Here is a 26,212-nt window from a genome sequence, read left to right on the forward strand (position 1 = left end):
CAGAAGCCACACTATAGCAGATTTCGAAGACTTAGCCTCTAAGATCTTGAAGCACTCGGCCTATACATACCTTGACATACCTAGACATAGAGCCTTTGCGAATACAGGGGCACAGGAATTGTATCAGAACCGAGCTCTTAACCTAGCAAGTCCCCTGGCAACACATCAGTCAAAAGGCACAATGTGTTTTTAGTCTTGATGTAGGTCCAAAGAGATCGCTCTCCATCCGATGCCGTCGAAAGTTTCTCTCAGGGGTTACTCCAGTATCGCTCTCAAAGGACATGTACTTGATCATTAAAAGCATCCTGCCTTTTTGCAGCCAAGGTTGCAAGGGATAACAGGCGAGAGGGAGTTCGGTGCCGGCTCAGCTTTTTTGTGGCTATATCTACGTTATGGAAAAGACAAGCGACATACGAGGCAAAAGGCGTCGATATTTCAGAGGCTGTTCTCAAGCCTAGAAAAGGCTCGAAAGCCGCTAGAAAGAGAGATGGCCCGGGAGCGCCTATCAAGGCCGTCATCGAGAGCGACGCACCGGCTAGGCCTATTACACCTACGCCTTTCTTCAAACCTACACCAGCCCCTACACTCGTACCGGTGCCCGCCCTCGCACCTATACCTACACTACAACCTACGCTATAGACTACACTACTACCTACAGCTACGAAGCTAATGGCAAGATTTAAAATCGTAAAGGCCCTTATGCCTAAGGGCAAGAATGCCAACAAGAAGGGCCTAAAGCAGGCAACCCTTGGCTGTGGAAAGGCGCTAGCTGCCGAGAAGGACGACGACGATATGATTCCTTGAGCTGTAAGCAATCGAGACGCATTAGAGGGAGAGATACGGAGAGAATAGCTTACAACATATTTCGCTTACATTGCTCGGCAAGGACGAGAGCTAGGACGAGGGCGAGGGGACGAGGATAAGGGGCGAGGACGAGGGCGAGGAAAGGACGAGAGCGAGGGCAAGGACTAGAGCGAGGGCGAGAACAAGGGGCAAGGGCAAGGGCGAGGGCGAGAACAAAGTCACATTAATGCGTGACGATAGACATGATATAATCCATTACAGTAGCATTGAAAATGTCATTCACCCCGTCCCGGATGTAGTGTGGTCTACGGCCCCTCTTCTCTCTGGACATCCACACCAACACAAAAATCATCTTGCCTTTTGACAACTATTTCGATGAACAATCTGCGCCTGGGAGAGATCAAAACAGTGTCCAAGTGTGAAGAGTAGAGGCCGAGTTTTCCGAGTCCGCTATACTCGTATGGCTTCGCGTAGGTAGCGGTATAGATCCCCATTCGGAGTCGGCGGGAATTTCATCAAGTTGGATGTCCTTTCAAGACGAGTTTGGTACCTGTCGCTGGATGGATGGAGGAGCACATCAACTCGTATAGACATCGTCGCAAAAGAAAGGTAACGATCGTCAGATTTAACCAGTCTTGCTAGTCTGTCAAGGTCGATAGGCTCCATGCTTAGGTATGTATAGGCTGAATGCTCTGAAATCTCAGAGGCCGAGTCTTCCGAGTCCGCTATAGCATCAATTCGTGTACGAAGTGAACACTGTGGTAGTCCCTCAAAGGCCCCATTTGAATCCGAGGGTGTCACCGTAGTGGAATGTCCTTACAAGAGCGATTATGCACGACTTGCTTGCTTCACCTTTCGCTATCGCTGCTTGTAAGAAAGGTTGAATTACGCCTGCCTCTAGGATCTGTTCCTGACCTCTCGCCGTCTCCCATGTTGATTGAAATCATCCACTTTGGATACGCTCAGACAGCTTGCTTGGTATCTCCCGGGCGCAGGTTGGTTGTCGAAACAGCCATCAAAACGCAAGATGAGTTTGATATTGGTGTGAATATCCAGAGAGAGAGATAAGATGACACAAAGCCAAGCTGATTGTCCATTGGATATATGGTTGATGGTAAACATGCATGCTATAGTGTTGATTCTCAATGGCTTTGTCGGCGATCCTGTGGGTAAGAGCTTGTTCCGACATGGTTCAATTCTTTACTAATTGAAGGATCATCTCATCCTCCTCCTCGACGATCCGTGACTTTTCGAAAAGTTTCCTAGAATTGGAGCGCCTGACAGTAAAGACACTTTCCACATCGGAGGGGGTGGTAGTGAAAGGTGTCTGGGCCTCTCTGGGGACCGGTTTCTCGGGAGTAGGTTTTTGAGTTCAAGATTTATTTCGAGGCCGGGGTGCCAGCGATACATGAGGTGAAATAAAAACGAAGGGCAGAAAAGAACTGGCAATAAACATGAACCGATCTGAAGATCGTCGGCAGGCGTGACGTGGTGTGCTCCTAATTTCACGCGATCTGTAAGTGGAAATCATGTCGGGCGAGTAAGTCTGGAATAAGCAGGATCGGAGAGCCGATGCCTCCTATCTGGACAAGCGGTATATTCACGCGTCATACGCAAGGGATCGCAGGATCGCAGGATGGCCGTCATAAGCTGTCATATATGTCGTGACTATATGAACTAATTAATATAAAACTCATAAATCTTTTCGTATCCCAACACCGCTGGGCATGAGAGAAACCCGTCTAAGCAGCCTTGCCGCCGGTCACGGTCTCCATAGGAGCAGCAGACTGAGCAAGACGCTTCTTGCTGACGACTCTCATTCCACCGACCAAGAGGATCAAAGCCTCGAGACCAAGAATGACAGCCAGAGTGACCATGGCGCCAATGACGCCGTTGATAACAGGGCTCAAACCGTTACCGCTCTTGCTCTGGGCGGTAACATCATTGCTTCCAGAGCCGGAACTAGAAGCAGGAGCGTAAGCAGCACAAGTGCCAGTGGTGTTGCCGCAAGCGGTGCACCAAGACTTGGTGTCGCCAACGCTGAACTTGTCCATGCCGGTAACAAAGTCGTTCCAGGCGATAAGCTCATTACCAGTACCGAAGAGAGGGTAAGCGGTAGGAGGGCTGCTGGAGTTGGTAGTACCGTTGTGGAACAGGAAACGAACAGAGATGTCATCGGCAGCAGGGAAAGGCGAGGTAGAAGCGTTGGTGACCAGCTCGAAAGTCATGGACGAAGCGTAATCGGTGACACCGTAGAAGTCAGGGTTAGTGACGGGCAAGTCTGCAAGACCGAAGAAAGAAGCAAAGGTGCCGTAGGCGCCGAATTGAACACCGAACTTGCTCTTGCCTTGAGTTTCGATGGTGTTGTTCAGGAACTCAACGATTTCTGCGGCAAGAACCTTGCCAGCAATGGCGCGTGCGTTGTCAGATGCGTTGAAGGCAAGGTTCCATTCGTGAGTGTCGGCCAGAGTGCGGATCTGGAAAAGGACATCGCTGGTGAGGACATCGGATGAATTGATGGTGGCATTGTGGATCTCGGCAACGTTGATCAGATCAAAGACTGGACATGACATGTCAGCATTTGCCAGATAACCATGTATTCACAACTCACTGGTATAAGCGTTCTTGAAGCTGATCTGGCTCGTGCTGAAGGTACCGTTGACGACGGGAATGAGCTGGTTGTAGAAGTCCTGAGTGCTGGAGAGAAGATCGGTGTATTCAGAGGTGGAGAAGTACTCGTTGGAGCTGCTTACAGCAGAAGCGCATCCAGAAGCAGCCTGAAGCCAGCCGTTGTCTTCGCTGCCAGAACCGCTAGTAGTGAGAGCCAAGGGAATCAGTTGGTATCCATTGAGAGGTGCTGTGACATTTGAGCCGTTGCGAAGGGTTTGAGTGCCCAATGAAATGCCGACAGGAGGGTACAGTCCTTGCAAGAAACCAGTAGCAGAGTTCTGGAGAACTATAAATGAGTCAGAAGAGCTGCTAGTCGTACTTTTCCGCGGAGATATTCACCAGTGTCAGAAGGAGCAGAAGCACTGATTTGCGATTGCTTGACAATGTCGGTGTTCATGCCCAAGATCTTGTGGTCGGCATCTGAGTCAATGTAGCGACTGCGGTAGTAGTCGCCAGAGGAGTAGACCTGCTGGTAACCGAGGTCGGTCAAGTTGGCCGGGGCCAATGCCTTGGGAGTGCGATCACCATGTCTGTGGAACATATACACTCCCAAGACTGTCTCCGCCGAAACGGAAGACGAGAGGAGGGACAATGCAACGAGAGACTTGGACAACATCTTGATGTTTGCTAGATGGAACAAAAAAGGTGTTGGGATTGGACGAGGAAGACGGAAACCCAGAAAGGGCGGCTCCTTCCTATTTATGAGTCTAAAGATTGATCTCCGGCACTGCAGAGAACATGCGGGCAGAACCCCAGCGTCTCCATGGAAAATATGATCCGTGACAGCGCGCTCTTTCCCGCTTCTGACAGCGATTGATAAACCAGCTATCGACCGTATCTCCGGTGGTGCTATAGATGCTGGTAGATACGCCCACACGTCACACGCCCCCTGCCTTCGGCGAACAGCGGTCTATCCGTGATTAACCCACTGGAGTTGCGTTGGATCCGCACATGCTATAAACACAACGCACAAATGCGGATACACTTGATCAAGTCTCACTGGCCTGGTACATCAGTCTATGAGCGGAGATAACATGCTCATCAGAGAGCACACCTGATCATGGGCGTGATTACCAAGATCGAGCTATCAAAGTGGGGTGAAGCTCAGACACGAGAAAGCGGGCGCCGGAGCTCCTACCGTTGATAAAAAATGCCCGTTAGGGCAGCAGCCAAACCAATTCTCGTCTAGAACCTCAGCCGCTTTCTAATGTATTGCTCATGGCTATTATTCTTCATAAATCGGAGCTGTGAATCAACAGGGATTGGCCCTCGGGATTGGGCGCCTCGAAATCTTCCATTTTGCTTGCTGATCGAAAATCGATTTCTTCTTCTCATCGCTGAAGTTTCGGGCTTGTTGCTTGTATTTCCTCGGCGACCTCCGCTTATCATCAAGGTCTCTTTCACCAACGTCAAAGCACAAGCTATTACTTCTCGCCAACGCTCAAGGAAGCCTTGTTGAGTAGTAAGATAGAGCAAAGAGAGCCCTTGAAAAATATGAATTGAGACTGAGGGTAGAGAACAAATTAAGCGAAACGCCATCCTAGCTTCGATGACCATCTTTGATGCTCGTCCGCCTGCGTGTGCACCGGCAGCATTCTCCTCATCGTCATTGCATTATTGAATGTGATGAGAGCAAGCCGTAACCATATGCTTCGTTAAAAACCATTCCTGGCCCCATGTCTTGCGCCCGCTGTATGAGAAGAACCGATTATGGAGTATGGTAGACATAAGAAATGACAAAGGAGAAGGATATAGAGTCTGTTGACGTATAGGTGCAATCTTGAAGATACTTCGAAAGCACTTAAGCCGAGCGGGTGTTCATGGCGAATGCAGCTGCTGCAACGCTCATGGCAATTGCAACACCACTATATGATTGGTTAGTAACATTTTAAGTTCTGGAGATGCTCGTAGACTTACGCTGCGCGACCTTTGCCTCCACAAAGACCGATAAACCAAATACACAAGTTTGATGCCAAGCTGTTCTCTGGCTCAATCTTCTTCTCTGGCTTCGCCGAGGCTTTAGTGGAAGGCTTAGCAGTCTCCGAAGGCGAAGGACGGTTGGCAATGTGGTCTGTGGCGTTGTCCTTTCGGGAGCGTGGGCTTCCAACGCGATCAGATACCTCGTGTACATCGGCCGCTCCATCGTGGAGAGCAGCCTTAGATCTAGCATGCTCTGTGGGTGTCATAGGCGGTGTTGGCGGGCCACGGTTAGAGACATCAGCAACATCCGTGAATGCAGGGTTGTTGTCGAGCTCAGATACATCTTGAACCTTGATGTTAATTGGAACAGGTTGCATAACCGAGTCCTTCTTCTCAACAGGCTTGCTCACGGGCTTGTAGACTTCCTCGTCTGTCTCTTCCGTTTCATCGATGGCATCAAGATGGCTCAGATCACTAGACTCGTTGTGGGGAAGAGTGGGAGCGGCCTGAGGTGAGAAGGACTTCGTCTGAGCTAGAGAGGGCGAAGGAGGAGTTCCCTCAAACACAACTTCATCCTCGCGACGGCGAGTTGCAACACGCTGAATGCGTGCCTGGATGCCAGCTTCGTCGACCGGGAAAGGTTCCAGAGAAGGATCGTTGACGTCCTCGAGGTCGAGCTTGCGTTGCTTGCGAGAAGTGGGCGAGGTGGGCGAAAGCGAACTCGCTGACATGGAGTCAATCGGAGACGACATGCTCTCGTGACGGAAGAGAGGAGCCTCGTCGGGGTCGACGTCGTTTGCTGCTCCAGTTTCGTGTCTGAAGAGTGGCGGGGCGTCACGCTCGTCATCGGCGAAATCGTCGTCGGCCTCGATTGCGTGTTCCGATGGATCTTCGAAGGTGAATTTATCAGACTTGAAGGGCGTGACGTGCTGGCTGTCCACACGCTCGAATGGACCAGCTTCGTGCTCGAGGAGCGGCGGCTCTTCGTCTTGGTCGTCCTCGTCAACCTCAACATGCTCGTCCTCGTGATCACTCTCGCCAGTACCATTGGCGACCTGCACAGTCTCATGCCTGAAAAGATTCTTCTCGCTCTCCGGAATGTCATCATCGTCCTCATCCTCCCGATCAATGACAGAGGCGTTCTGTTTGGCATGGGTATCCGTAATGTGTGTAGCAGCAGGAACGTCCTCTTCTTGAGCATTCGATGAGATTGGTGTTTCGTGAGATTCGTTGACGTTCGAGGATTTCGGCTCCACAACAATCATATTGTTTCGATTTCCTGTTCCATCATCGACTGCAATACGTGTCAGTATGTGGTCTCTTCAGACTCTGACATGGCTTTGCTTACCAGTTGGTTTGCTCTCGTCGAGGACCCACCAGTCACCAGGACCGAGTCTGAACTTGTATTGGTATTCTCCTGGCTCTGCTCTAAACTCATGCTCAAAGTCGAGCTCACCATCTTCCTTCTCCTTGTGTGTCATCTCGATAGGCTCCCATTCGGGCTCGCACATGGAACCTGCAATGAACACTGGGGGCTGAAGGCCAGGATGGCTGTAGTGGATCTCGTGCTTCTGCGCCATGGTTGGAATTTCGGGAGTGATTGATCGAGGCAGGTGCTGTTTTCCGATCCACGAAGGCCTGCTGGATGTGAAACTTGGCCTTGGCGATTGTCGACCTGGTTTGTCGACGAAAACTGGTGCTTGGAGGTGGTTCGATGCTTGTTTTTCCGATCTAGAGGCTGAAGTCGACGCCATGATGTCAGTTTCGTTGTTTGTATTCGAAGAATGATGTATAGTGAAGTAGGAGATTTGATAGGTTCAGATGGGAACTCAGGAGAGGTTTGACGGGTTGATATTCCGTGGTAAACGAGGGGTATCGAAGGTATAAGAAATACGTACCGATTCTCGATATGATTTCACTCTTGCGGAGGCAGGTGGACCTGGTCGAGCGCTTCGCCTTCCCCGACTATGTGTGAGATGGCGTGAGCCCGCGGTGACCAAAGCTTGCAACTCTCTCACTGTGACGTATCTGGAGATCGCCAAGGGTAAGGATTGAGGCCGAGTCCTGGTTTCAGAAACTCGAGTAATGGCAAGATAGATACTGGACCAGACAGCAATCGAGGAAACAAAGATGCGAAGATGCAAAACGAGGTCGCGAAACAGCAGGAAGTTGCGCGCACGATCACAAGAAAAACCAGGAATGCGGAGTGGAGATAATACTTGGAGCTTGTTCAAGAGACGGAATGGTTGGGGCCACGGCGTGATGCATACATGCCCTCAACCATCCTCTTTCTACGCCCAGCTGTTGCTCTGTGTGCTTCCCCGGCCCCTGACCGTTACGCACCGATCGAAGGAGCTCGAGGCATCGCACACTGTACACACACAACATAGCGCCCCCTTTGGTTAGCTAAACCTCGACATCAAAACCGCCGTTGCTCATGTCTCTCTGTTGCTCGTCCCGCGCTGGCGATCGTCTCGCAAGTTGCATGTGGGGGGTGGATCTTGGCTACGCTAACAACGTCACCTCCACAGTTCCGGGCCAATCCGAGCGGACCCCAGAGCCGCATCTCGCCCTATCTGAACATGTTCGTGGCCCAGCCGTTTCCTCCATCATTTGAATCTTGATATTGCATACCAAGTTGAGCATCTCGTATTTCTATGAGTGTCTCAAGCTTGGGTGACTTCTAGCCTCATTGACGGTCCAATTTACACACCTTGGTGCAGACGTCCAATACCGTTGATAGTGTCATGTACCTTGAGATGGCCAAGCGGGGAAGGAGCACAAGTAATTCCTGTTTAGACCCCTGGTTCTTGGATCCTTAGGTGTCATTGTACACACGTCTCGCCAAAAAACAGGCTTCTGCCGCATTGTCAATGTCTCAATAGCCGCCCACGGTCTCGGTCTCTTGCCGTGTACAAGGACGACCCAGACGATTTGTTTGTATTCAAGACGTTTACTGGAACACTGGTACGGTACTATTATCGGCTATAGACATGCACAAACGTTACGAACCAGCTTGCATGAGGACGAGATTATTTACAACTTCTTCTGTTTTTTGCGCCACGTATGCTCTCGTTGCTGCATTAGCTCTGCTCGAGAACATGCAACTTCTGGCTCCTCACGCTTTCGCTTCTGGACCTTTTGGCCACGTGCGTAATCAACATCACTATTGGCTGTAGCCGGTGTCCTGGAGATCGAGAGTCTCTGCTTGGACATCAAAACATTCTTGGATCCAGACTGTCGCTTCTTCTTCTTCGATAGCAACTGCTGTGGTGCTTGATTAGCATCTCTGAGTTTGTACTTGAATCCTGGGTCCGGTGTTTTGCAGGAGGTCGTAATCTTTTGCTTAGTTCTTGTCTTCTCTCCTCCCAAAGGCGAACGCACTTCACCAAAAGCGCCTTCGTATGTCTTTGCGCACACCATCGTCTCAGTCGTATTTACGTGTTCTGCGTCTTCGACATTCGTCGCTTCTAGACCCGTCCCCTTACTGTATGCACCTACAAGCCTTAGGTCTGGGTGTATCGATTGGTTTTCGTCTTTATTCCCTACGGTTCCGTTGGCATAAAGTAGCTCATGAGTTGCTGCCGGCCAGGAACCGTTCCCCTCGTCTTTCCGAGGTGGTTCAGGGAGCATCTCCATGGTATAAATTGACTCTGGACTGAGGGGCGTGCAGCTAAGCTCCATGTTGGGAGCCTGATGTACTGGTACAGTTGAGCATCGTGCTCGAGCCCCCTGACGCGATGCAGGATTCTCCTGCACCTGTCTTATGTGACTGATATGGCGCGTCAGTCCAGAGACATCTTTCTTCATATCACGCATATCAGAGAAGACCAGAGGTAACATCTCCATGTACGTCTGAATCGTACCAGCAGTGAGAGAACGAGATTTCACAGTGTCTCCTTTGGATTGTCCGTCCAGATCAAAGATCTGTGTGCTCTGGACTTGTTCGAGGGCGGCCAATTCGTTTCCAGCTTTGAGATGGGATCCAGAGATGGGAGTCTGTGGTTTCTGGTCGACTCTGACAAGCTTCGAAAAGCAGAACGCAGGTGAGGTTTCCTCCGCATCCCGAACCTTTTCATCCTTCGGGAGCAACCTTGTGATTACGGTTTCTTCCAAGCTCTTCAGAACTTCGCCGCTACTGGAGATTTGCTTCTTGAACCATTCTTCTGAACGTCTAAGCGCACTGTCCGTATTAACTTGGTTCACCAAGCATCGATCAAGCCGACAATCAGTGTCAGATATATTTTGGTCGTACGCTCTTCGGAACGCCTGAAGGTCCTGCTCCAGTTTTCCATTGAGCGTCTGGGCATCTTGCTTCAGTGTTACTCCAACAGATTTGAGGTCCTGCCTCATAACTTTCTGTGATGCATCGAGGTGCTGCTTCGCCTCTCCACGAAAAAGCTCTAGACCTTGCCTGATCCCTTTTTGAGATTTTGCAAGTTCGTTCAAGTCTTCTTGGGACCATTCGAGCTTCTCTTCCATCCCTTGGCGGAAAGATTCAAGATCTTGCTTCACTTGCCCAAAGGCATTGCCGACGTCCTGTTTTATTGCTGTCCTGGAGGTCTTGATTTCCTTCTGCATCTCTGTCCGGAAGATCTTGAGATCTTGTTTTAACCCCTTGCCGACAGTTTCAAGATCCTGCTTTAGTCCTTGAGTCACTTCAAGGTGTTTCTTCGCTTCTCTGCGTAACGCATCGAGCCCCTGCATAATTCCCCCCTGAAGATTTTGATTGGTGTGCTGATTCTCCACCATCTTTGCACGGATTTCCTTGAGGTTATCCTCGACTTCATCGCGGAACCCGTCGAGATCCTGTCTTATTTCTTTACGAAACTGCTTGAGATCCTGCTTCGCAAGCTCTCCTTTGATGGATCTGAGCTCTTCAGCGAGCATGCTGAGAAGAGCACTGTGTGTCATGTCCGAATTGGCCATTTTCTTAGCGATAAAGTCGAGGCGTTGTCTGAATGTGCCTTCAGAAGCACTTTGAGCAGAAACCTGTTCGTCATCGCTCAAGACAAGCTGTCGCTCAGGCTGACGGACAAGCTCTTGCCTCGAGCTGTTCGACGGTGTTTCCGTCCTGGCCAGTGGATCCGAACGGCGATTGTTGCAAGAACATGAAGAGCTATCGCTTTTGGGCAAATTGGCAAGCATTGTGGTCATCAATGACGGCAGTCCTGTAAGAACATTCACAAGACTATCCAGTTTCGAGTTCATACTTTGGAGGTCCAAAGTCGCGTTGTCAACCTTTACATCCACACTGTTGACTTTCGTCTGCATCTTGTTGACTTTGATGTCGACATTGTGCAGCTGAGATATCATTTTAAGGGACGACTCGTGAGAATGTTCGAACTTGGCGTCCAATCTGGTCACAAACGCAATCTCGACATGTTTGGCCGCAGAGTGGGCAATATGAGCTTCTTTGGTCGAGAGAGAATGGAAAGTCCGAGATGAAGCAGTGTCTGGTCTCCTGGTGGATTGATCATGTCTCTGGGCCATGGAACCGCCATGAGGATGTTGTGACTGTGGATCTGGTAGAACACCAGATGCTGTGGGTTCGTTGGGGTGATTTCGGTGGAGGATCCGACTCTCCTGGGGAATGTTTCGAGAGACCGCGCTATCATGTCTTTGATGGAGGCTTGGTTGGGATGCCACTGCTTGCACGGGCTGCTGCTGTGTCCGCGAATCGTGCATGTCCATTTGCTCGAGGAGACCTTGATTGTCGCGAGTAACGGGCTCAATACCGGTAGCCAAGGACGGTATAGTTATTTCCGCACTCATCGAGCACGACACTGTCTATCAAAGTCATAGCGAGGAAAAATCTGTAAATTGATCTGATCGTTGTTTAGATTGTGCATAAAATTTATAAAAGTTGGAGATGCCCGTTTGAACCCTTTCATAAGGACGTCACAAGACATTCGAGCTTCCGAACCATCATCAATTCTGACCAAGAATACACTTTCTCGCTTCAAGGAACCTACTGGTGTCAATCAACTACTTCAGTGGCCGAGTCCACACATATCCATCATGTCTTTGCAATCGCTACTCGCCACAGGCACGCGAGCGCCGCGGCGCATACTGGCCGCCGAACTCATCGCTTTCAGCAGCCAAAAACGAGCTGCGTCCCGAGGACGAATGGCGCCGAATCTACGATACAAGGACAGACGCAAGCAACCGGTCGTATTGACACACCAAGAGAAGGTCGAGATGGACATGGCGCGGCAGAAAAGAGACGATTTTATCGCCGAACAAGAGAAGCGAAACAGAAAAGTGACGCCTCTGACAGCTGACGAGAGGGCCCTGTATGCCGAGACCACCAAGGAGGCTGCCATGCTCATGACCGACAACCAAGCAAGATTCCTGCTCAGCTGGCGTGTCAACACGAGGAGCAACAATGGCGATGCAGCCGCAGAGTTCAAAACGACCATCAAGCTCATGGAGGACATTCACCACATGTCATTAGACGACGTCTACGGCCTTTCATTCATCCTACGCAACAAGGGAGGAGCAGGGTGTGCAAGGACAGGCAGAGAGTTGGTCACACTCTGCTCTGAGAGCGGACATGCCGAAGCTACAATTCAAGTCGTAGCATCTTGCTTGCGACAGGATGCGACGAAACCAGGCGTCTTGAGAACTCGAACCGCCATGTTCGCACTGGAACGCCTACGCAACATATCAAAAGCAGGCAACGTACGCGCTATAGTCATGGAAGCAAACGTAGCCCGACACAACGGCCTCATCGAACAAGCCACGGCGCTCTACAACCGCGCTCTCAAGATCATCATGAATCCGAAGCCATCAACCACACAAGACAAATACTCCGAACTTCAGGACGAACTCTCATCCCCCTGGATCGAACTAGCCTACCTCCACGTCACACGAGGAGAAAACGTCAAAGCCATGAAAGCATACATGTGCGGACTAGAAAAGGATGACCCGATGGCCTACTTCAACCTCGCCCGCCTCGATTTCCACATGGCCGGGAACCAACATACCCACGACTGGCTCTACAACATGACAAAAGCCGCCGCCTCTGGCCACTACAAAGCCGCCCACGAATTGGGAGAATACTACGCAAACTCCCCCGCCGAACCGCCCCAACCTCCAAAATCTTTCATGGAAAAGTTGCACGGCTTTGCGCATTACTTCAATTCTCCTAACATCAACTTGGACCCAAAAACCAATATACACCATCATGATGCTTTTGGAAAAACGCCCCAGATGCGGATTGACCTCGCGTGTCAATGGTTGAAATTGGCTTCTTTGAATCATTACTTGCCGGCGAATATCACATTGGCTCAACTGTACCTGCAAAAATTCATATATCCAAAGGGAACGCTATTGAAACCGCTCGATCCCTTCGGCCACAGCACGGAGCCAGACGAGATTCCAAATCATCTGTTCAGTCCGGATTTGGCCCAAGCCGCATTGACCCAAGTGTTGACGGCGTGTTTGCAAATATCGGAAGCAAAGAGTGTTAGCAAGACCAATGCTGAATACCTGCTGAGAGCGAAGCCATGGAGTGAACACAAAGAAGTACTGGAGGTGATAGAGAGCACGGAATCTTTGCAAGAACTCAAGGAGCAAGCGGAAATGATAGCCGATGCGGCTGGACTTGACATTAAGAGTACTAAGTTGCTACCGAAGGGTGTTCCTCATCTTGGCTTCATAAGGTTCCATAAAGGCATACGAGGGCAGGGCCTTTGGGAAGCCGACGAAAAAGAATGGCTCGTTGCGGAAGATGAACAACAAGTGGAAAAGCGAGTATAACAATAGATCCATGATAACAGGGAAGTAGGATAATCTCCACTCCAATGGCTCGAAGACAGCTCCGTCTTTTTGAAGCCTTGTACACCACCACGATCTCCAGCTCGAAGAGTATCTTCGAATGACGCCAAGGATCACATAAAGTTGGGTATGATTGAAGGCGCGTACGACTCGAACAGGCGCTCTTTATTATCGTGTAGAGGTTGGTTCCAGCGGTGGTTCGTGCGGTGTATAGCATGTGCGATCAGACCGAAGGCAAGCCACAGAGCCATGTCCATAGAATGATGGATGGATGACGGCCATGTCATGGGTATAAGATGGTAGAGTGGTGAAATGCCAAATGTGAAGCTTTCGTAGCTTTGTCGGATCACAGCGGTAGGATGCGTGTGTTGTCAAAATGACCGTTCCCAAGGAAGACGGCGTACGGGAGTTCCGTCGGGCAAGACCGTGGCAGTGGGGAAATTGCCATTATTCGGGTACAATTCATAGTCGGGTTCTTGTTCGATGTAGGGTTCAAGGAAGTCTTCTCTCTTCACGGGGTCGTCGATAGCATCTGTGCCTGTGTTTTCCAGGCCGCATATCCAGCCTAGCATTCTCGACATCTAGTCGCTGTTTGTAATCTTGTCGATTTTGATCTTGTCGGTACCATCGGGAGTGTTTTGTAGGCGCTTTGCTAGTTGTTCGAGAAGAAAGGCGCGTTCGAGGCGCATCTTCATGATGGCTCTGTTCAGACGAGCCTTGCGCTGGCGTGCAGCATCGTTGGCTTCTTCGACATCATTCAATCGGCGCTTAAGCTCTATGCACTTGCGATAGTAGGCCTTTTCTACTGATGGCGCGAGCGGCGTGTTCTGGGTTGCTTCTGTCGTGTCTGTCGTCAGCAGTTGTTCGCTCTTGGGTTGTCCATGGGATGCGCACCTGGAGGGGCCATCGTGATGTTGTATATTGGACAGGTTCGATGGATGTAAAGTACAGAGATGATGGTGATGGTTCAAGCTTCCTTCCCTCCCTGTCATCCGCTGTCGCTCGCTGTCCAAACCCCCGCCTTGGCACCTTCCTTCCAAATCAGCAATCCCCATGCGACATCATCCACCATCTAAACTTTCTACCGATACCGTCCACGACGTCAGAGTACGAATAGGTCTAGAGTATATAGTCGACAATTTACCATCCATTATTTTCATGATTCATCTTTCATCTTTCTCACAACTACAACTCAACCTACATCAAATCGATTACCATGCTTACCGTACATCATATGCGCGTCTCTCAATCCGAGAGAATCGTCTGGCTTTGCGAGGAGCTGGAGATCAAATACGACTTGAAGCTACACAACCGTGATCCTATGTTCTCTCCTCAGGCTATCAAAGATCTCTATGAGATTGGTTCCGCTCCCGTCATCCAAGATGGCGACCTGACCATGGGAGAATCCGCCGCTTGTGTCGAGTACATCATCCACAAGCACGGAGATGGTCGCCTGGCTCTGCCACCATCGCATCCAAACTACGCCGACTATGTCTACTGGTTCGCCTTCTCCAACGGAACCTTACAGCCAGCTGTGAGTCGTCTCATGAGCATTAAAGCTGCCGGTGTCGACTCATCCAACGACACTGCAAAGCGCTATCAAGGAAAGCTGGATCTTTACCTTCGTCATGTCGACGGTCGTCTAGGTCGCACCAAAGAGTGGCTAGCAGGCGAGGAGTTCACTGCTGCCGACATCATGACTGTCTTTACTCTTACCACAATGCGTACCTTTTACAGCATCGACCTCAGCGCATACAGCAACATCTTGGCCTACCTCAAACGAGTTGTCCAAAGACCTGGATACACGAGTTATCGCGAGAAGGGCGATCCAGAGCTTCCTCTCATGATTGATGGACCTGCTCCTGAAAATTTCCTTGAGAAACTAAAGTCGAAGGCTTGAGAAGATGTCGTGTACGAGGGGAGTAGGTATCTTCCACGTCGTTTCTTGGCAGACCTGGCCAGGTATCTGGAAACAGCAACTCTTCCGACAAACAATGTCAGTACAATATGACTCGAATGCCGGATCTCATGTATGCATATTACAAACTTCTAATGTAAATCTACATCTCTCGTTGTCGTGTCACCAGATTCAAGATCACAAATTACCATTTTCGGAAGACCGAGGCTTCAATGAGGGGACACAAGGCAAACCCCTCTTCTTCAGACCCTCACCCCCACCTTCTTTGACACCACCATAGGAAACCAAGGTTGACGATCCGTTCGTGAATACATCGTTGCTGCAATGAAGGCAGGTTGTCCGAAGAGATGTCACTGTCCGGGTGTTTGACATCCGAAGAGGCACGCGATACATATTCGACGATGCCTCTTACCCTTTTCACATTGAACTCTGCTTTCTATCACAAACAACAGAGCTTGACTTCAACTCGTTCGTACTCAAGAAATCATGATTGGAGATAAACCCTGGCCCGAAGTACCAATTGGAAACAAAGACCATGCCAATGCAGCAGTAGTCATCATAGGTGCAGGCATATCAGGTAAATCCAAATCATCGTTACCCTTGTAGAATATCATTCATTGACTTGCACCGTCAGGCATGTGCACAGCTATCGATCTCGTCAAACAAAACAACTGCAAAAACTTCATCATCCTCGAAAAGAGCAGCGGCGTAGGCGGTACCTGGCACGACAACAAATACCCCGGCGCTTGCTGTGACGTCTGGTCCCAACTCTACTCCTACTCATTCGCCCAAAATCATGCCTGGACACGCGAATACCCGGGTCAAGAGGAAATTCTATCCTACCTGATGGGCGTGGCACAGGAGTATAATCTATACCAACACGTTCGCTTCAACACCACTGTAGAAAATGCAACTTGGGATGACGAAGCAAAGAAATGGAGGATACATGTCAGCACTGCGAAGGGGAGTAAAGATGCTGAGTTTAACCCTGAGTACGATATCAGTGCCGATTTCCTGGTTAGTGCTGTGGGACAATTGAATGTACCCAAGTGGCCACAGATTCCTGGGTTGAAGGAGTTCCAAGGCAAGCTTATGCATTCTGCTCGTTGGGATTGGAGTTACGACTTGAAAGACAAGAAGATCGCTATCATCGGCAATGGTATGTTTATCAAATCCATCAGCCCATAGATCTTCATCCAATGACAACAACTACAGGCGCCACCGCCGTCCAAATAATCCCAGAAATCGCAAAAGTCGCAGCAAAAGTAGGAATCTACCAACGCACACCCAACTGGCTGACCCCCCGCCTGGACGCTCCCATCCACTCTTGGACAAGAAGTCTCTTCAAGTACGTTCCTCCCTTGATGTGGCGAAAACGCGCCCTCCAGATGGATTTCCGCGAATCCTTCTACCACATCATCGGCGATACTTCCTCGCTAGGAGCAGAAGAGATCCGCACCCTGAACAAACAAATGCTGGATACTGCTTTCGGCGACGATGAAGAAATGAAGAAGAAGTTGCAGCCGAATTACAATCCAGGGTGTAAGAGGATTATCATCAGTGATGATTATTATCCAACTTTGACAAAGGAGCATGTTCACCTGATCACCGATAAGATCTCCGCCATCACAAATTCTGGAATTGAAGTTGAGGGTGGAAGAGTTGATGATTACGACCTCATCATTTGCGCCACGGGGTTCGAAACTTTGGATTTCATGCATCCGATTGAGATGAGAGGGTATGCCGGAAAACCTCTCTCTGAAGTTTGGAAAGGAGGTGCAAAGGCTCTTTATGGGATCACCGTGGAGGACATGCCGAATTGTGAGTTTTGTTCTTATGTTTTTCTCCCCCTTCCTCTCTCCTTCTTCGTTTAGCATCTACTGACTCTGTGGCGTGTGTCGTCGTAGTCGGCATGCTCTACGGCCCAAACACAAACCTCGGCCACAACTCCATAATCCTCATGATAGAAGCCCAATCCCGCTACATCAACGCCCTGATCTGCCCCATCCTCTCCGCCAGAAAACAAAACCTCTCCCTCTCCATCCGACCCAAATCCTCCCGCATGATCGAATTCAACTCCCGACTCCAACGCGAACTCCAAAACTCCGCTTTCGCGGACCCGAATTGTCAGAGCTGGTATAAAAACGATGATGGTTTGATTACTAATAATTGGAGTGGAAATGTTGTGGAGTATCAAGAGATTACTGGGAAAGTGGATTGGAAGGACTATGAGATTGAGGGGGATGGGAAGGGGGGTTTGGAGGGGAAGGGGGAGAGTAGGATTGGGAGGGTTAGGGAGGAGTCGATTGTTAGTAATGAGGTTTTGGGTGTTGTGGGGGTGGTGGGGGTGGTTGCTGTTGCTGTGGCTGGGTGGGTTGGTAGAGGGGGTGGGAGGTGGTTGGGTAATTTGAGAGTGAGGTAGGAGGTGAGGTATGTTGAATGGTTTATGAGTGTATGGCTGTATATTCTTCTATCTCTTGTTGCTCTGGTTCATATCTACAAACAGGCAAGGGAGTCGCACTGCTTCTGTTCTGTCCGTATTCCTTGTCTACACCTTCCCACGCGAGTCAATGTTTTCATCAGCGTCTGCCTTTTCTGATCTCTCCGTGTGTAACCAATGCACGAGTCTCGCAACATGAGAGGCAGCCTCCATCGAGATGTACAATATACATATCTACCAAATCCCACACACCTCTCTACTTAGAATATCTCTTCACCAACTCCTCACTACCATCCTGACAATCCGCAAAAATATTAATCGCATCCACCAATTTCTTCTCCGCTTGCCCACCTTTGAGTCTAGTATACCTGATCCTATATTTTGCCTCTTCCCTCACATCTTCCATCAATTTCTCATCTCCCACTTCCTCACCTTGTACCACTTGATCGAAAAACAATGGTGCGGAGGTAGAAGAAATAGCAGGGGCGGGAGTGGCGGCCAAAGCGGCAAGAAGAGGAGGTGAAATGGTGATGTGGTGGGCACCGCTTACTTGCAAACATTCAGCCACAGAAATCAACGAGGCGGGCATGACGAGGGTTTTGGCGTTGATGCGGGTGTAGAGGTTTTGGCAGGACCGGGTTAGGGTGAAGCCTTTGTCGTTGTCGATGTGGCTGTTTGCTGCAGATTAGTACTACACCATCTATTGAGGAGGAAATTGGGAGTGAGGGGGTTGCTTACCCAGGGACGAAATGTACGGGTAATTCGTTGACGTAGGGGGCAATGTAGGAGCATCTGGCTTGTGCTGCTGCTGCTGCTTGTTCTAAGCTGAAGAGTGTGGTGGCTAGAGTGACGATACCATCGCTCTCAAGTACTTTGCATGCGGCAATGCCTTCCCAAGTGCTTGGGATTTTGATGCAGACGCGGTTGCTTGGGTGAGATGGCAGCACAGTCTTGTAAATTGCAATGATGCGTTTGGCGTTTGCGATTGTGGCGGCGGTGGAGTAGGCATTGTAGGGATTTGTTTGGATGAGAGCGCGGCCGACGAGGTAAGGGATCATTCTTGCCGAGAGTTTGACTGCCTTTTGGAGGTGGTTAGATTTGAGGTGTTGATATTGTTGATACGGATTGGCTTACCATGACTTCTGTGGCGAATTGCTCGAAAGTTGCTTCAGAGGCATACTGCTCGTACATCTGCTTGGCCAATTGAATTGACTCGATGATGAGGGACTCATTCTCGGGTTTCTGCAACTCGACGTTGACGATGGCCTGGTGATGTTCATGTCAGCATCGAAATCTTTTGGTCGACGCACTTGATGTTTTCTCACCTGGTTGGATGTACAATCAACAAAGGGACCCAATGCTTTGGCGACTATGATGTTATAAAGTGAGTATGGCAATACCATTAGGTGTCTGAATATGTATATAAGCCATACCTTCCACGTCCAGGGTATCACAATCAACTGCACTACGAGCACGAAGCTCAGAAAGAAGCGTCTTTTCGTTTGCCATTGTGTTGCTGTTGTCAATGTAGTCCAAACAGATCAAGATGTTCTCAAGTGCTCGAGGGCTCTTGTCTTCTCTTTTAAGTCTTTCTAAGTCTGACTATTCTCCCGGCTAAAGTCGCTTTACCTTCCAGAATTTACGAGGAAGGGAGCTCGGCCGAGTGCGCCACATTCTGTTCCACAAAGCTTCCTCGGTCTAGAAGGAAACATTGCCGAGCGCCCCTGAAGCATGTTCTTGTTACTCCACCAGCTGATGAAGCATGAATGATCGTGTGGTGGAGACAATTACTCACCGTTGGCCTCGATGGAACACGCAAGCCTATCTCGAACCAACAGGTTGCACGGATGTGGGGACGTTACCGATCAGGAACTGGCCAACAGTGGCATTGAAATTGATGACCAGACAGCGGCTGTGTTTCTATAGCGTGCTATCGACATGTCGTGTACCTAGTCAATAATGTCTTGTCTGCTGTGTGAGTGGATCACGCTCGGTAAATGCGCACCTTCTGCTTGATCTTCTTACGACAGACTGGGCAGTTGGCGGGTTTACGTGGCCTTGTTCTGTCGTGTTGCATGACAGGCGAATGCTGTGCACTGCACCATTGACACATTACCAAGTGACCACAAGGTAGACAAGCAGTATCGGCAGTTTGGGTGTAGCAGATCTTGCAGTCCAATTTGAGTGTCATGTCAACATCTTCCTTGGGCTCAGGGCGACCAGAGTCTTCCGCGTCAAGGCCTCCTCTAGCACGATCCTCATCTTCCGATGATTCACTTTCTTCTTCCCAGTTCCCACGGAAGGGTGCGTAAGCATCGCGCAAACGTCGCCAGACGTCGATGGTATTGCCAGTGTCAGGGTGTTGGAGAGCCGCAGCCGTTCCATTCTGCTCCATTCGAGCGATGATAGAGCTTCTTTGCGGCTCAGGAGTATTGCGCAAAAGTCTTTCCAGTGTGGTCATCTGTTGGGATGATTCGGGTTCGGTCGAAGGCTCTGTTGCCTGTGTCGCTGCCTCTGAGACCGACGCCTCAACATTTGGAAGGTTCGAGTCAGTAGCAGTGCCAATGTTTGCTGTGTTCTCTCTATTGTTTTGTGTCCAGTCTTGCTGCCTGAGCATAGTGTAATATTCGTTCAAGCGGTCCTCGTAGACAGTGTCGGCAGCTGGATTCGGTTCTGCATTATTGCCGGAAAACAAGGGTCCGGTGGCCATTTGTTCATGCTCCAAGACTTGTCGCAAAGTTCTCTCATCTTGTCTGACCCCCTCGGCAGCTCTGAAACGGTCCCAGGCTCGCGTGAACAATCCACCGATAGGACTTTCGTAGTCGGCACCTTGAATTTCCATATCTTCACGCGAACCAAAAAGGCGAGCGTAGTTTTCAGCAGTGCGCTGTTCACGACGAAGTTGAGAGACCTGCTCTCTATGCTCAGTCAGGTCGAGTTCTGCACCCTCTAAGATCTCCGACGTCTCTGTTTGGCTGGCCTGGGCGAGCTGGAATTCTATCGCTGATTGATCGCGGAACCTCTGAGCTTGCTCGAGCTGTCTCTGAGCTTCATCGAAGCGTTGTTGAACGTTGACCAGTTCAGGGTCGCGATAGACAGAGCCTACTATAGGAGCGCGTGACTCACGACTCGCAGAATCTGACTGTCTTGATAAAGGCGAGTCTCTGACCGACATGACTTCGAGGGACCTGCCCAGGTCAGAGAGACGAGTAGTGGTCTCTGAATGATCGGGAATAGGCTCGCCTAGATCTCTAAGACCAGATATGACACGCTCAATGCCATTTCTCATACGAAGCAATTCTCTTCTGAGAGCTGAGATCCTACGAGCCTGATACTCAGGATTTCTTGATGGGGCAGGCCTCATAACCTGGCCTGCGACGCGAGAGTTGTTGCTGCTGTCATTTGAGTTGAATGTAAATGGCGCGTGTATGAGAGCTGGAGGATCTTGGTCGGCCTCCTGTCGTTCATCTTCAGCCTCGTCAAACATTTGATCGAGAACAGCTTCAAGGGAAGGGCCTTCTGGAGCTTCATCTCTTATGACTTCGACGTGCTGGGGCTGGTCTGCATTACTCCGTTCTTGACCAGCTCTTAGCTCGTCCAAAGTTCTCGGAAGACGACCGGGAGAGACATCTCTGAAGCGTTCGCCCAAGACAGCAACTCTTTCTTCGGCACCATCATGGCGAGAGACTGTACGATAGCCATTGTAGAATTGGTACCATCGTTCTAGGAAGTCTGACTGATCGGGTGTTTGAGGGATACGAGTTTGCGTAGGGAGTAGGTTGGTTTGAGCGACACGATTTCTCCAGAACTCTGTATGGAATTAGCAACGAGCTTGGGCAGGATGGAACAGATGTTGGTACGGGAACAAGGCCAACAGTAGCGATCCCAGCGGGCACCCCTGGCGACGAAACCAACACCATCAACATAGGTCGAATAACTCGATTGGTGTGGTCGCTCATCAGCGCAAGCACAGCAGTTCGGGATCGAAGATAGGCGACATGAGGTAGGTAGTTTATGGTCGCAATACTCGGGCAAGCGAGGCATCTCAGCCGTCAGAGTGCCCATGACGGAAGGAAGGGTATCGGATTAGGATAGTGGGAACAGAACAGAGATAAGCAAAATGACAAAAGAAAGGTAGGATGTACAAGATGAGGCAAAAAGGCACATGCAATGATATCGGTATGCGATTGACCGACCTCGGGAGACTTTCCCATGTACGTCAGCGATGATCGGAATCCGGGGAAATGGCTTGTGCTTTCGAGCCCCTGCCGTTTCAGATTCACATGCAAACAAGCTGAAGCAGTCACGAGCAGTCAAGAAGAAAGTCGACCTGGCCTTCAGCAGACTTTCCATGGACTTTGTGAGTGACTCGGCCTGGCGTCCTCTTCTGCTCCCAGCTTGCTGACTGCTCTTGCGTAGTGGACGAAACTCATTGGCGGCGTGAGCAACAACAAGTCTGCCACGGCAGCAGCGTCCAGTCCGCAACAACGCCTACAACGATTCCGCCGAGCATACAATCCCATCCTACAACTATGTGGCCGTCCGCAGACCCTGGCCTCGCATGGCCCTGCCCTTGACCAGCTCTATTCCTCCCTCCAGAAGATCACCGCATTACTCGCCGAAGAGAGCCGTACTCCTGCTCCACACCTCTGTCTCAACTTCGCCCAATCCTCCCAAGTCTACAGCGTCGTCGCTCGTGCCGCTTCGACTTCTCGCGATGAACGCCTTGTACGCCAAGCCACTCTTCTATTCAGTCTCTTGCTCGAGAGCGAGGATGAAGATTTTGTCGCCTCGGCCGCCTTTGCCAGATCCTTCATGCGCTTCGCTCTGCGTGTCATCGACTCAAACTCAGGCGTCTACGGAGAAGACATCGAGGCCGATGTAGTCGAACTACTGTTTGCTGTCGTTGCAAAAATTCGCATTCAACCGAACATCCTGGGAGTCTGGTTCTCGTCCTCGGCCACCAAGGACGATTCGCAGAAAGACCCCAATCACTTCGCTGGCCAGACTCAGAAGGACGACTTCCCCTTGTGCTACCTCTTGATCGACCGTATACACCATGATGGCCGCATCGGCGACTTTGCTCGCACTGGCCTGCTCTACATCTTCGAGGCTGTCTCCAACTCTACCCACCTGGAAGATTGGATCATCGAAAGCGACCTACCAACCCTGATGGCCTCGGGTCTTGGAGCTCTGTACAGTCAACTGAGCCGTGAGCTATCGATACTACACGACCATGATCGTCTTCCCATGATTCTTGCTCTATCCGACTACGTCGACGCTCAGCAAACTTCATCAACTGAAAGCATCTTCTCACCGACACACGCTACACACATGGCCACCTTCCTATCACACCTTGCCTTCTGGCAAGATGTTCTTGAACACTGCAAATCAGAAAGTGTCAAGACTACTCTTCTCGACCATTTCCGTATCCTCTTCCTGCAACAACTCTTATATCCGTCACTACTTCAGTCTTCTGACACTGACGGGGGTTCCTCCGTCGCTGTCCTCACTTATCTCACAAACATCTTCGAATCTCTAGATCATCCCGATCTGACGCGATTAATACTACAATATCTCTTGGCTATTCCCGATGCCCAGTCGGAGCCTATTTCACCTACTGTTCAAAGACGGCAGAGCACTCTTATGTTGTTATCTCAGTCTCAAAGTGACGAAGACAAATTTGAGCCTACGTTGTTCAGTCTGGTCGATCTCATACTCAACGGTGTCAGATCCCAGAATCCTCAGACAGTCGTTGCTGCTATGAAGCTTTCGTCTGTTATGCTGACAAGGCACCGCAAATATACCACACCTACTCTTCTGCAATCGAAGTCAACACTATCAGCAGAAGAAAAGAGGACCATTCAAGCGCTTTGCATCGAGACTGATAGTCTGGTTCAGATCGCCACTGACCTTGGTGGTGAACCTGACGTTGATGAGGCGTATGCCACCGCCTGCCAGGATATCACTGTTCCTCTCGAAGTTCAATTGGCGAACAAAACTGCCGAAGAGTCCTCCGTCCTGAAGGTCTTGTCTCACGATCCTTACATCCAGTCCATTACCGATCTTTTTGGATCATTTTTGACCAATAGTGTAGACGTCAACCTCGCCTTGACCGAAGCAACAATTTGTCTAGCGTCATGTGCGAACGTAGGTCTTGATGGTTGGCTTGCTGTGCCGAGGACAGAATATCAAGCGACATCACTTGAGCCGACGTTCGACAACTCTAGTCTAGACGAAGAAGAAGCTGCAAGTCTCCGTCTGCTGCAGTCCGTGTACTCGCAGCAGCGACGAGAAGATTCTCAAGACCCACTATTGCCATCGACTTTGCGCGCCTTGAGAGGTCAGGTCGATCGCATACGTCTTGATATCCCAATCCTTGATTATCTGATTGAGAAACGTGTCGCAATATTGGGTGGAGCTGGTCGGGAGGAGTTAATCACTCAGCCCAAAGTTTCTACCAATTCCAACAGGCAGTCGACCGAATCATCACGGCCAACCGAAAACCGCCAGATACAGCGTCTTCAAGCAGGATCAAGGCAGAGATCATCATCGCGTGAGTCGAGTATCTCCCGCTCTTCGACGCCTGCGAGAGTGAGAGATGGGTCCTTGTCAAGCGTGCCGCCAAGATCTAGCTCTCTGCCGCAAACACCCCAGAGCCAGCAACAGAACTCAATATTCAGACCACCACCGCCGGAGTCGCCAGAGGAAGAGAGTTGGCCAGCTGAGAATCTCTCAGTACAAACCGAGTCCAAACAGAACGAAGCGCAAATGCTGAGAAGCAAGATCCGTTTCAATCCTGGCCAACTCTCAGAGCAGAATACGATTTTCGAGTACGCAGCAGGATCGACGGCCCATGCTTCTACGGGAGACAGCGATGATCCCGAAAGCAGAGAAGCCACTTTAAGCCATATCGTGACGAACATAGTCATCTTACAGCACTTCGTTCTGGAACTGGCTGCCGTGATGAGAACTCGTGCGATCGTCTTCGAAGAGGTTGCCTTCACATGATGAGCTGGACAATCCAGGAAACGATTCGTCGCAGGTGAAGGCAAGAAAGTCCGCCTTAGACCATCAGGTAGTCGGTACATGTCTCTTGAGCAAATATTGGCTCTACTTGAAGGTTACTTGTCGGATATCCTCATATTTTGTTGGTTCCAACACATATTGCAGGGAAGGGCGACATTGAACTTCGTGACTCGTTGCGAAGACGTCCGAGACGGACGAGGTGCATGATGGATCGCGACACCTCGTGTGCAACCATATTCACGCATGTGTTAGCAGATCACCTGAAAACTGCACTACCATGGCAGTACATGCACAGACGCGGAGCTCCAGATGTGCTTGTGCGCAAACAAGATCCCGGCTGCACAGCAGACTGTCCACGATCTTGCGGCTTACTTATTATTGTTAGGCTATTCATCAAGGCTGATCTGTAACATGCTACAGGTTTGACCGGACATGAAAACTTGACTGGCTTTGAGCCGGGAATGGATGGTCACGCTGCCTCGTCATCAAAAAGAGGTGCGGTGAGACCGTGCTTTGCCAGAGATGTATGCATTGTGATCACTCCATTACTACCAACGTCCCTTCGGACCACAACTTGCTCGTAGCCGCTCTTGAAACTTGACTAAGTAAACCATGGCGTGACCAGTGACAAGCTGCATGACCGGCTGGCGTAAGGCAGCACAATATGCGCATGATCTTCCATCCTCTGGATATTGTTCTTAAAAAGCGATAAAGACGAGCTGAAGAAACAATCTCACGTCGCACAGGCAGATGCGGCAGGTTATATTTCGTTTCGACTCAGGAACATGACACCGGTGCAGAAGAAAGTCCTCTTAAAAGTCCAATAGAATATCATAGACCCCGCCCACTTGGGTGCATCTTGGCGTGATTTGACGATCCTTCGGAAACCATGTCTGCCTGCCTTAGCAAGCCACCAGGTATACGTCTTAGTGTGTCTGCCTGGAAAATTAAGAGTTGACCAGTCAACTATCGGTGCACACATATAAACAATTCCCCTGCTCTACCATGTACTTGTTGGGTTGCTCACTGTCTTTATCGCCAGTTTTCTCTCGGCCGTTCGTGGTGAGTGCCCGTGTGTCAGGTCAACCTTGTGTGACGTGGAAACTTTGTCGATGCCACGTCGCACTCTGTCTACCGCGTAATTACTGACAATTGTATCTCCATGAAATCAGCCTTTTTCGATATTGTATTGGAATACCCGAAGCAGGACAAACGAATGAGTCTGCTAAGAAGCCTGTCTCCCACGTCGCAACTACATCTCCTATCAATTAATAGTGATGGCGGATCCACATGAATCCTTACACTGCCGAATCCGCGATCCACTGAAGCCTTCTTTTGATTCTTGTTGTATCGAGATTGGGGAGGAAACCGAATTCTATGATGGCCTTCGTGCGCTGCGAGCGCATCCGAAGTCGAACCATGATTTGGGAAAAGCGTACAACAAAGATGGAGAATGGATAACTTCTCCCTTCCACAGCAATGCCTTATCAGTCTATCCGTATGTGTCAAGCCCCATCCAACCCAGAGCTTGACTAGAGCAGACATCCCTAGGTCACTTCCTTTGACCAAAATTCGAAACAACTCGATTGACTTGCTCTAGGGCCCAAGACCCAGGCCGCAAGTCACCACAGAAGCGCACAAAACCCGGT

The 26,212-nt window shown here is 50.1% G+C and overlaps 10 protein-coding genes across 10 annotated transcripts; 4 read left to right on the top strand and 6 right to left on the bottom strand.

The window, feature by feature from the left end:
• Positions 1-2,442: 2,442 nt before the first annotated feature.
• M438DRAFT_287351 (phosphoglycerate mutase-like protein) lies at positions 2,443-4,246 on the bottom strand. Its single transcript, XM_029901620.1, has 3 exons — positions 3,814-4,246; positions 3,416-3,760; positions 2,443-3,364 (listed from the first exon to the last, which is right to left on the bottom strand). Exons 1-3 carry the CDS (start codon positions 4,088-4,090, stop codon positions 2,547-2,549), a joined length of 1,440 nt encoding a protein of 479 aa, XP_029765913.1. The 5' UTR covers positions 4,091-4,246; the 3' UTR covers positions 2,443-2,546.
• Positions 4,247-5,275: 1,029 nt separating this feature from the next.
• On the bottom strand, positions 5,276-7,148 carry M438DRAFT_351103 (uncharacterized protein; the record flags this gene model as incomplete). The annotated part of the gene is made up of 3 exons (XM_029906693.1): positions 5,276-5,339; positions 5,392-6,688; positions 6,743-7,148. 3 exons carry the CDS (start codon positions 7,146-7,148, stop codon positions 5,276-5,278), a joined length of 1,767 nt encoding a protein of 588 aa, XP_029765914.1.
• A 1,023-nt stretch (positions 7,149-8,171) lies between these two features.
• M438DRAFT_341459 (uncharacterized protein) lies at positions 8,172-11,229 on the bottom strand. Its single transcript, XM_029904512.1, has one exon. It carries the CDS (start codon positions 11,167-11,169, stop codon positions 8,431-8,433), a length of 2,739 nt encoding a protein of 912 aa, XP_029765915.1. The 5' UTR covers positions 11,170-11,229; the 3' UTR covers positions 8,172-8,430.
• A 495-nt stretch (positions 11,230-11,724) lies between these two features.
• Positions 11,725-13,158, top strand: M438DRAFT_263136 (uncharacterized protein; the record flags this gene model as incomplete). Its single annotated transcript, XM_029899866.1, has 1 exon — positions 11,725-13,158. The coding sequence occupies one exon, from the start codon at positions 11,725-11,727 to the stop codon at positions 13,156-13,158; it is 1,434 nt and encodes a 477-aa protein (XP_029765916.1).
• A 599-nt stretch (positions 13,159-13,757) lies between these two features.
• Positions 13,758-14,083, bottom strand: M438DRAFT_370828 (uncharacterized protein; the record flags this gene model as incomplete). The annotated part of the gene is made up of 2 exons (XM_029908214.1): positions 13,758-14,014; positions 14,071-14,083. 2 exons carry the CDS (start codon positions 14,081-14,083, stop codon positions 13,758-13,760), a joined length of 270 nt encoding a protein of 89 aa, XP_029765917.1.
• A 309-nt stretch (positions 14,084-14,392) lies between these two features.
• Positions 14,393-15,076, top strand: M438DRAFT_330708 (glutathione S-transferase; the record flags this gene model as incomplete). The annotated part of the gene is made up of 1 exon (XM_029903345.1): positions 14,393-15,076. The coding sequence occupies one exon, from the start codon at positions 14,393-14,395 to the stop codon at positions 15,074-15,076; it is 684 nt and encodes a 227-aa protein (XP_029765918.1).
• Positions 15,077-15,173: 97 nt separating this feature from the next.
• On the top strand, positions 15,174-17,653 carry M438DRAFT_379790 (cyclohexanone monooxygenase). Its single transcript, XM_029908874.1, has 4 exons — positions 15,174-15,671; positions 15,729-16,253; positions 16,310-16,915; positions 17,002-17,653. The coding sequence occupies exons 1-4, from the start codon at positions 15,581-15,583 to the stop codon at positions 17,514-17,516; spliced, it is 1,737 nt and encodes a 578-aa protein (XP_029765919.1). The 5' UTR covers positions 15,174-15,580; the 3' UTR covers positions 17,517-17,653.
• Positions 17,654-17,790: 137 nt separating this feature from the next.
• Positions 17,791-19,043, bottom strand: M438DRAFT_330710 (transaldolase; the record flags this gene model as incomplete). Its single annotated transcript, XM_029903346.1, has 5 exons — positions 17,791-18,205; positions 18,273-18,613; positions 18,669-18,800; positions 18,860-18,903; positions 18,968-19,043. The coding sequence occupies 5 exons, from the start codon at positions 19,041-19,043 to the stop codon at positions 17,791-17,793; spliced, it is 1,008 nt and encodes a 335-aa protein (XP_029765920.1).
• Positions 19,044-19,518: 475 nt separating this feature from the next.
• M438DRAFT_330711 (uncharacterized protein) lies at positions 19,519-21,599 on the bottom strand (the record flags this gene model as incomplete). The annotated part of the gene is made up of 2 exons (XM_029903347.1): positions 19,519-21,344; positions 21,395-21,599. The coding sequence occupies 2 exons, from the start codon at positions 21,597-21,599 to the stop codon at positions 19,519-19,521; spliced, it is 2,031 nt and encodes a 676-aa protein (XP_029765921.1).
• A 286-nt stretch (positions 21,600-21,885) lies between these two features.
• M438DRAFT_370832 (uncharacterized protein) lies at positions 21,886-24,545 on the top strand (the record flags this gene model as incomplete). Its single annotated transcript, XM_029908215.1, has 2 exons — positions 21,886-21,894; positions 21,954-24,545. 2 exons carry the CDS (start codon positions 21,886-21,888, stop codon positions 24,543-24,545), a joined length of 2,601 nt encoding a protein of 866 aa, XP_029765922.1.
• Between the last annotated feature and the right edge of the window lie 1,667 nt (positions 24,546-26,212).

The sequence above is a fragment of the Aureobasidium pullulans genome (assembly GCF_000721785.1).
Source record: "Aureobasidium pullulans EXF-150 unplaced genomic scaffold scaffold_1, whole genome shotgun sequence".
Classification (NCBI taxonomy): Eukaryota; Fungi; Ascomycota; class Dothideomycetes; order Dothideales; family Saccotheciaceae; genus Aureobasidium; species Aureobasidium pullulans.

Excerpts from the sequence above, each read along its gene's own strand:
- M438DRAFT_287351 (XM_029901620.1), bottom strand. The coding sequence starts at position 4,090 with ATGTTGTCCAAGTCTCTCGTTGCATTGTCCCTCCTCTCGTCTTCCGTT. Across the intron at positions 3,761-3,813 it reads TTCTGCTCCTTCTGACACTG|TTCTCCAGAACTCTGCTACT; the intron begins GTGAATATCTCC and ends ACTCATTTATAG. Across the intron at positions 3,365-3,415 it reads CTTCAAGAACGCTTATACCA|TCTTTGATCTGATCAACGTT; the intron begins GTGAGTTGTGAA and ends TGTCATGTCCAG.
- M438DRAFT_341459 (XM_029904512.1), bottom strand. The coding sequence starts at position 11,169 with ATGAGTGCGGAAATAACTATACCGTCCTTGGCTACCGGTATTGAGCCC.
- M438DRAFT_379790 (XM_029908874.1), top strand. The coding sequence starts at position 15,581 with ATGATTGGAGATAAACCCTGGCCCGAAGTACCAATTGGAAACAAAGAC. Across the intron at positions 15,672-15,728 it reads CATAGGTGCAGGCATATCAG|GCATGTGCACAGCTATCGAT; the intron begins GTAAATCCAAAT and ends TTGCACCGTCAG. Across the intron at positions 16,254-16,309 it reads GATCGCTATCATCGGCAATG|GCGCCACCGCCGTCCAAATA; the intron begins GTATGTTTATCA and ends CAACAACTACAG.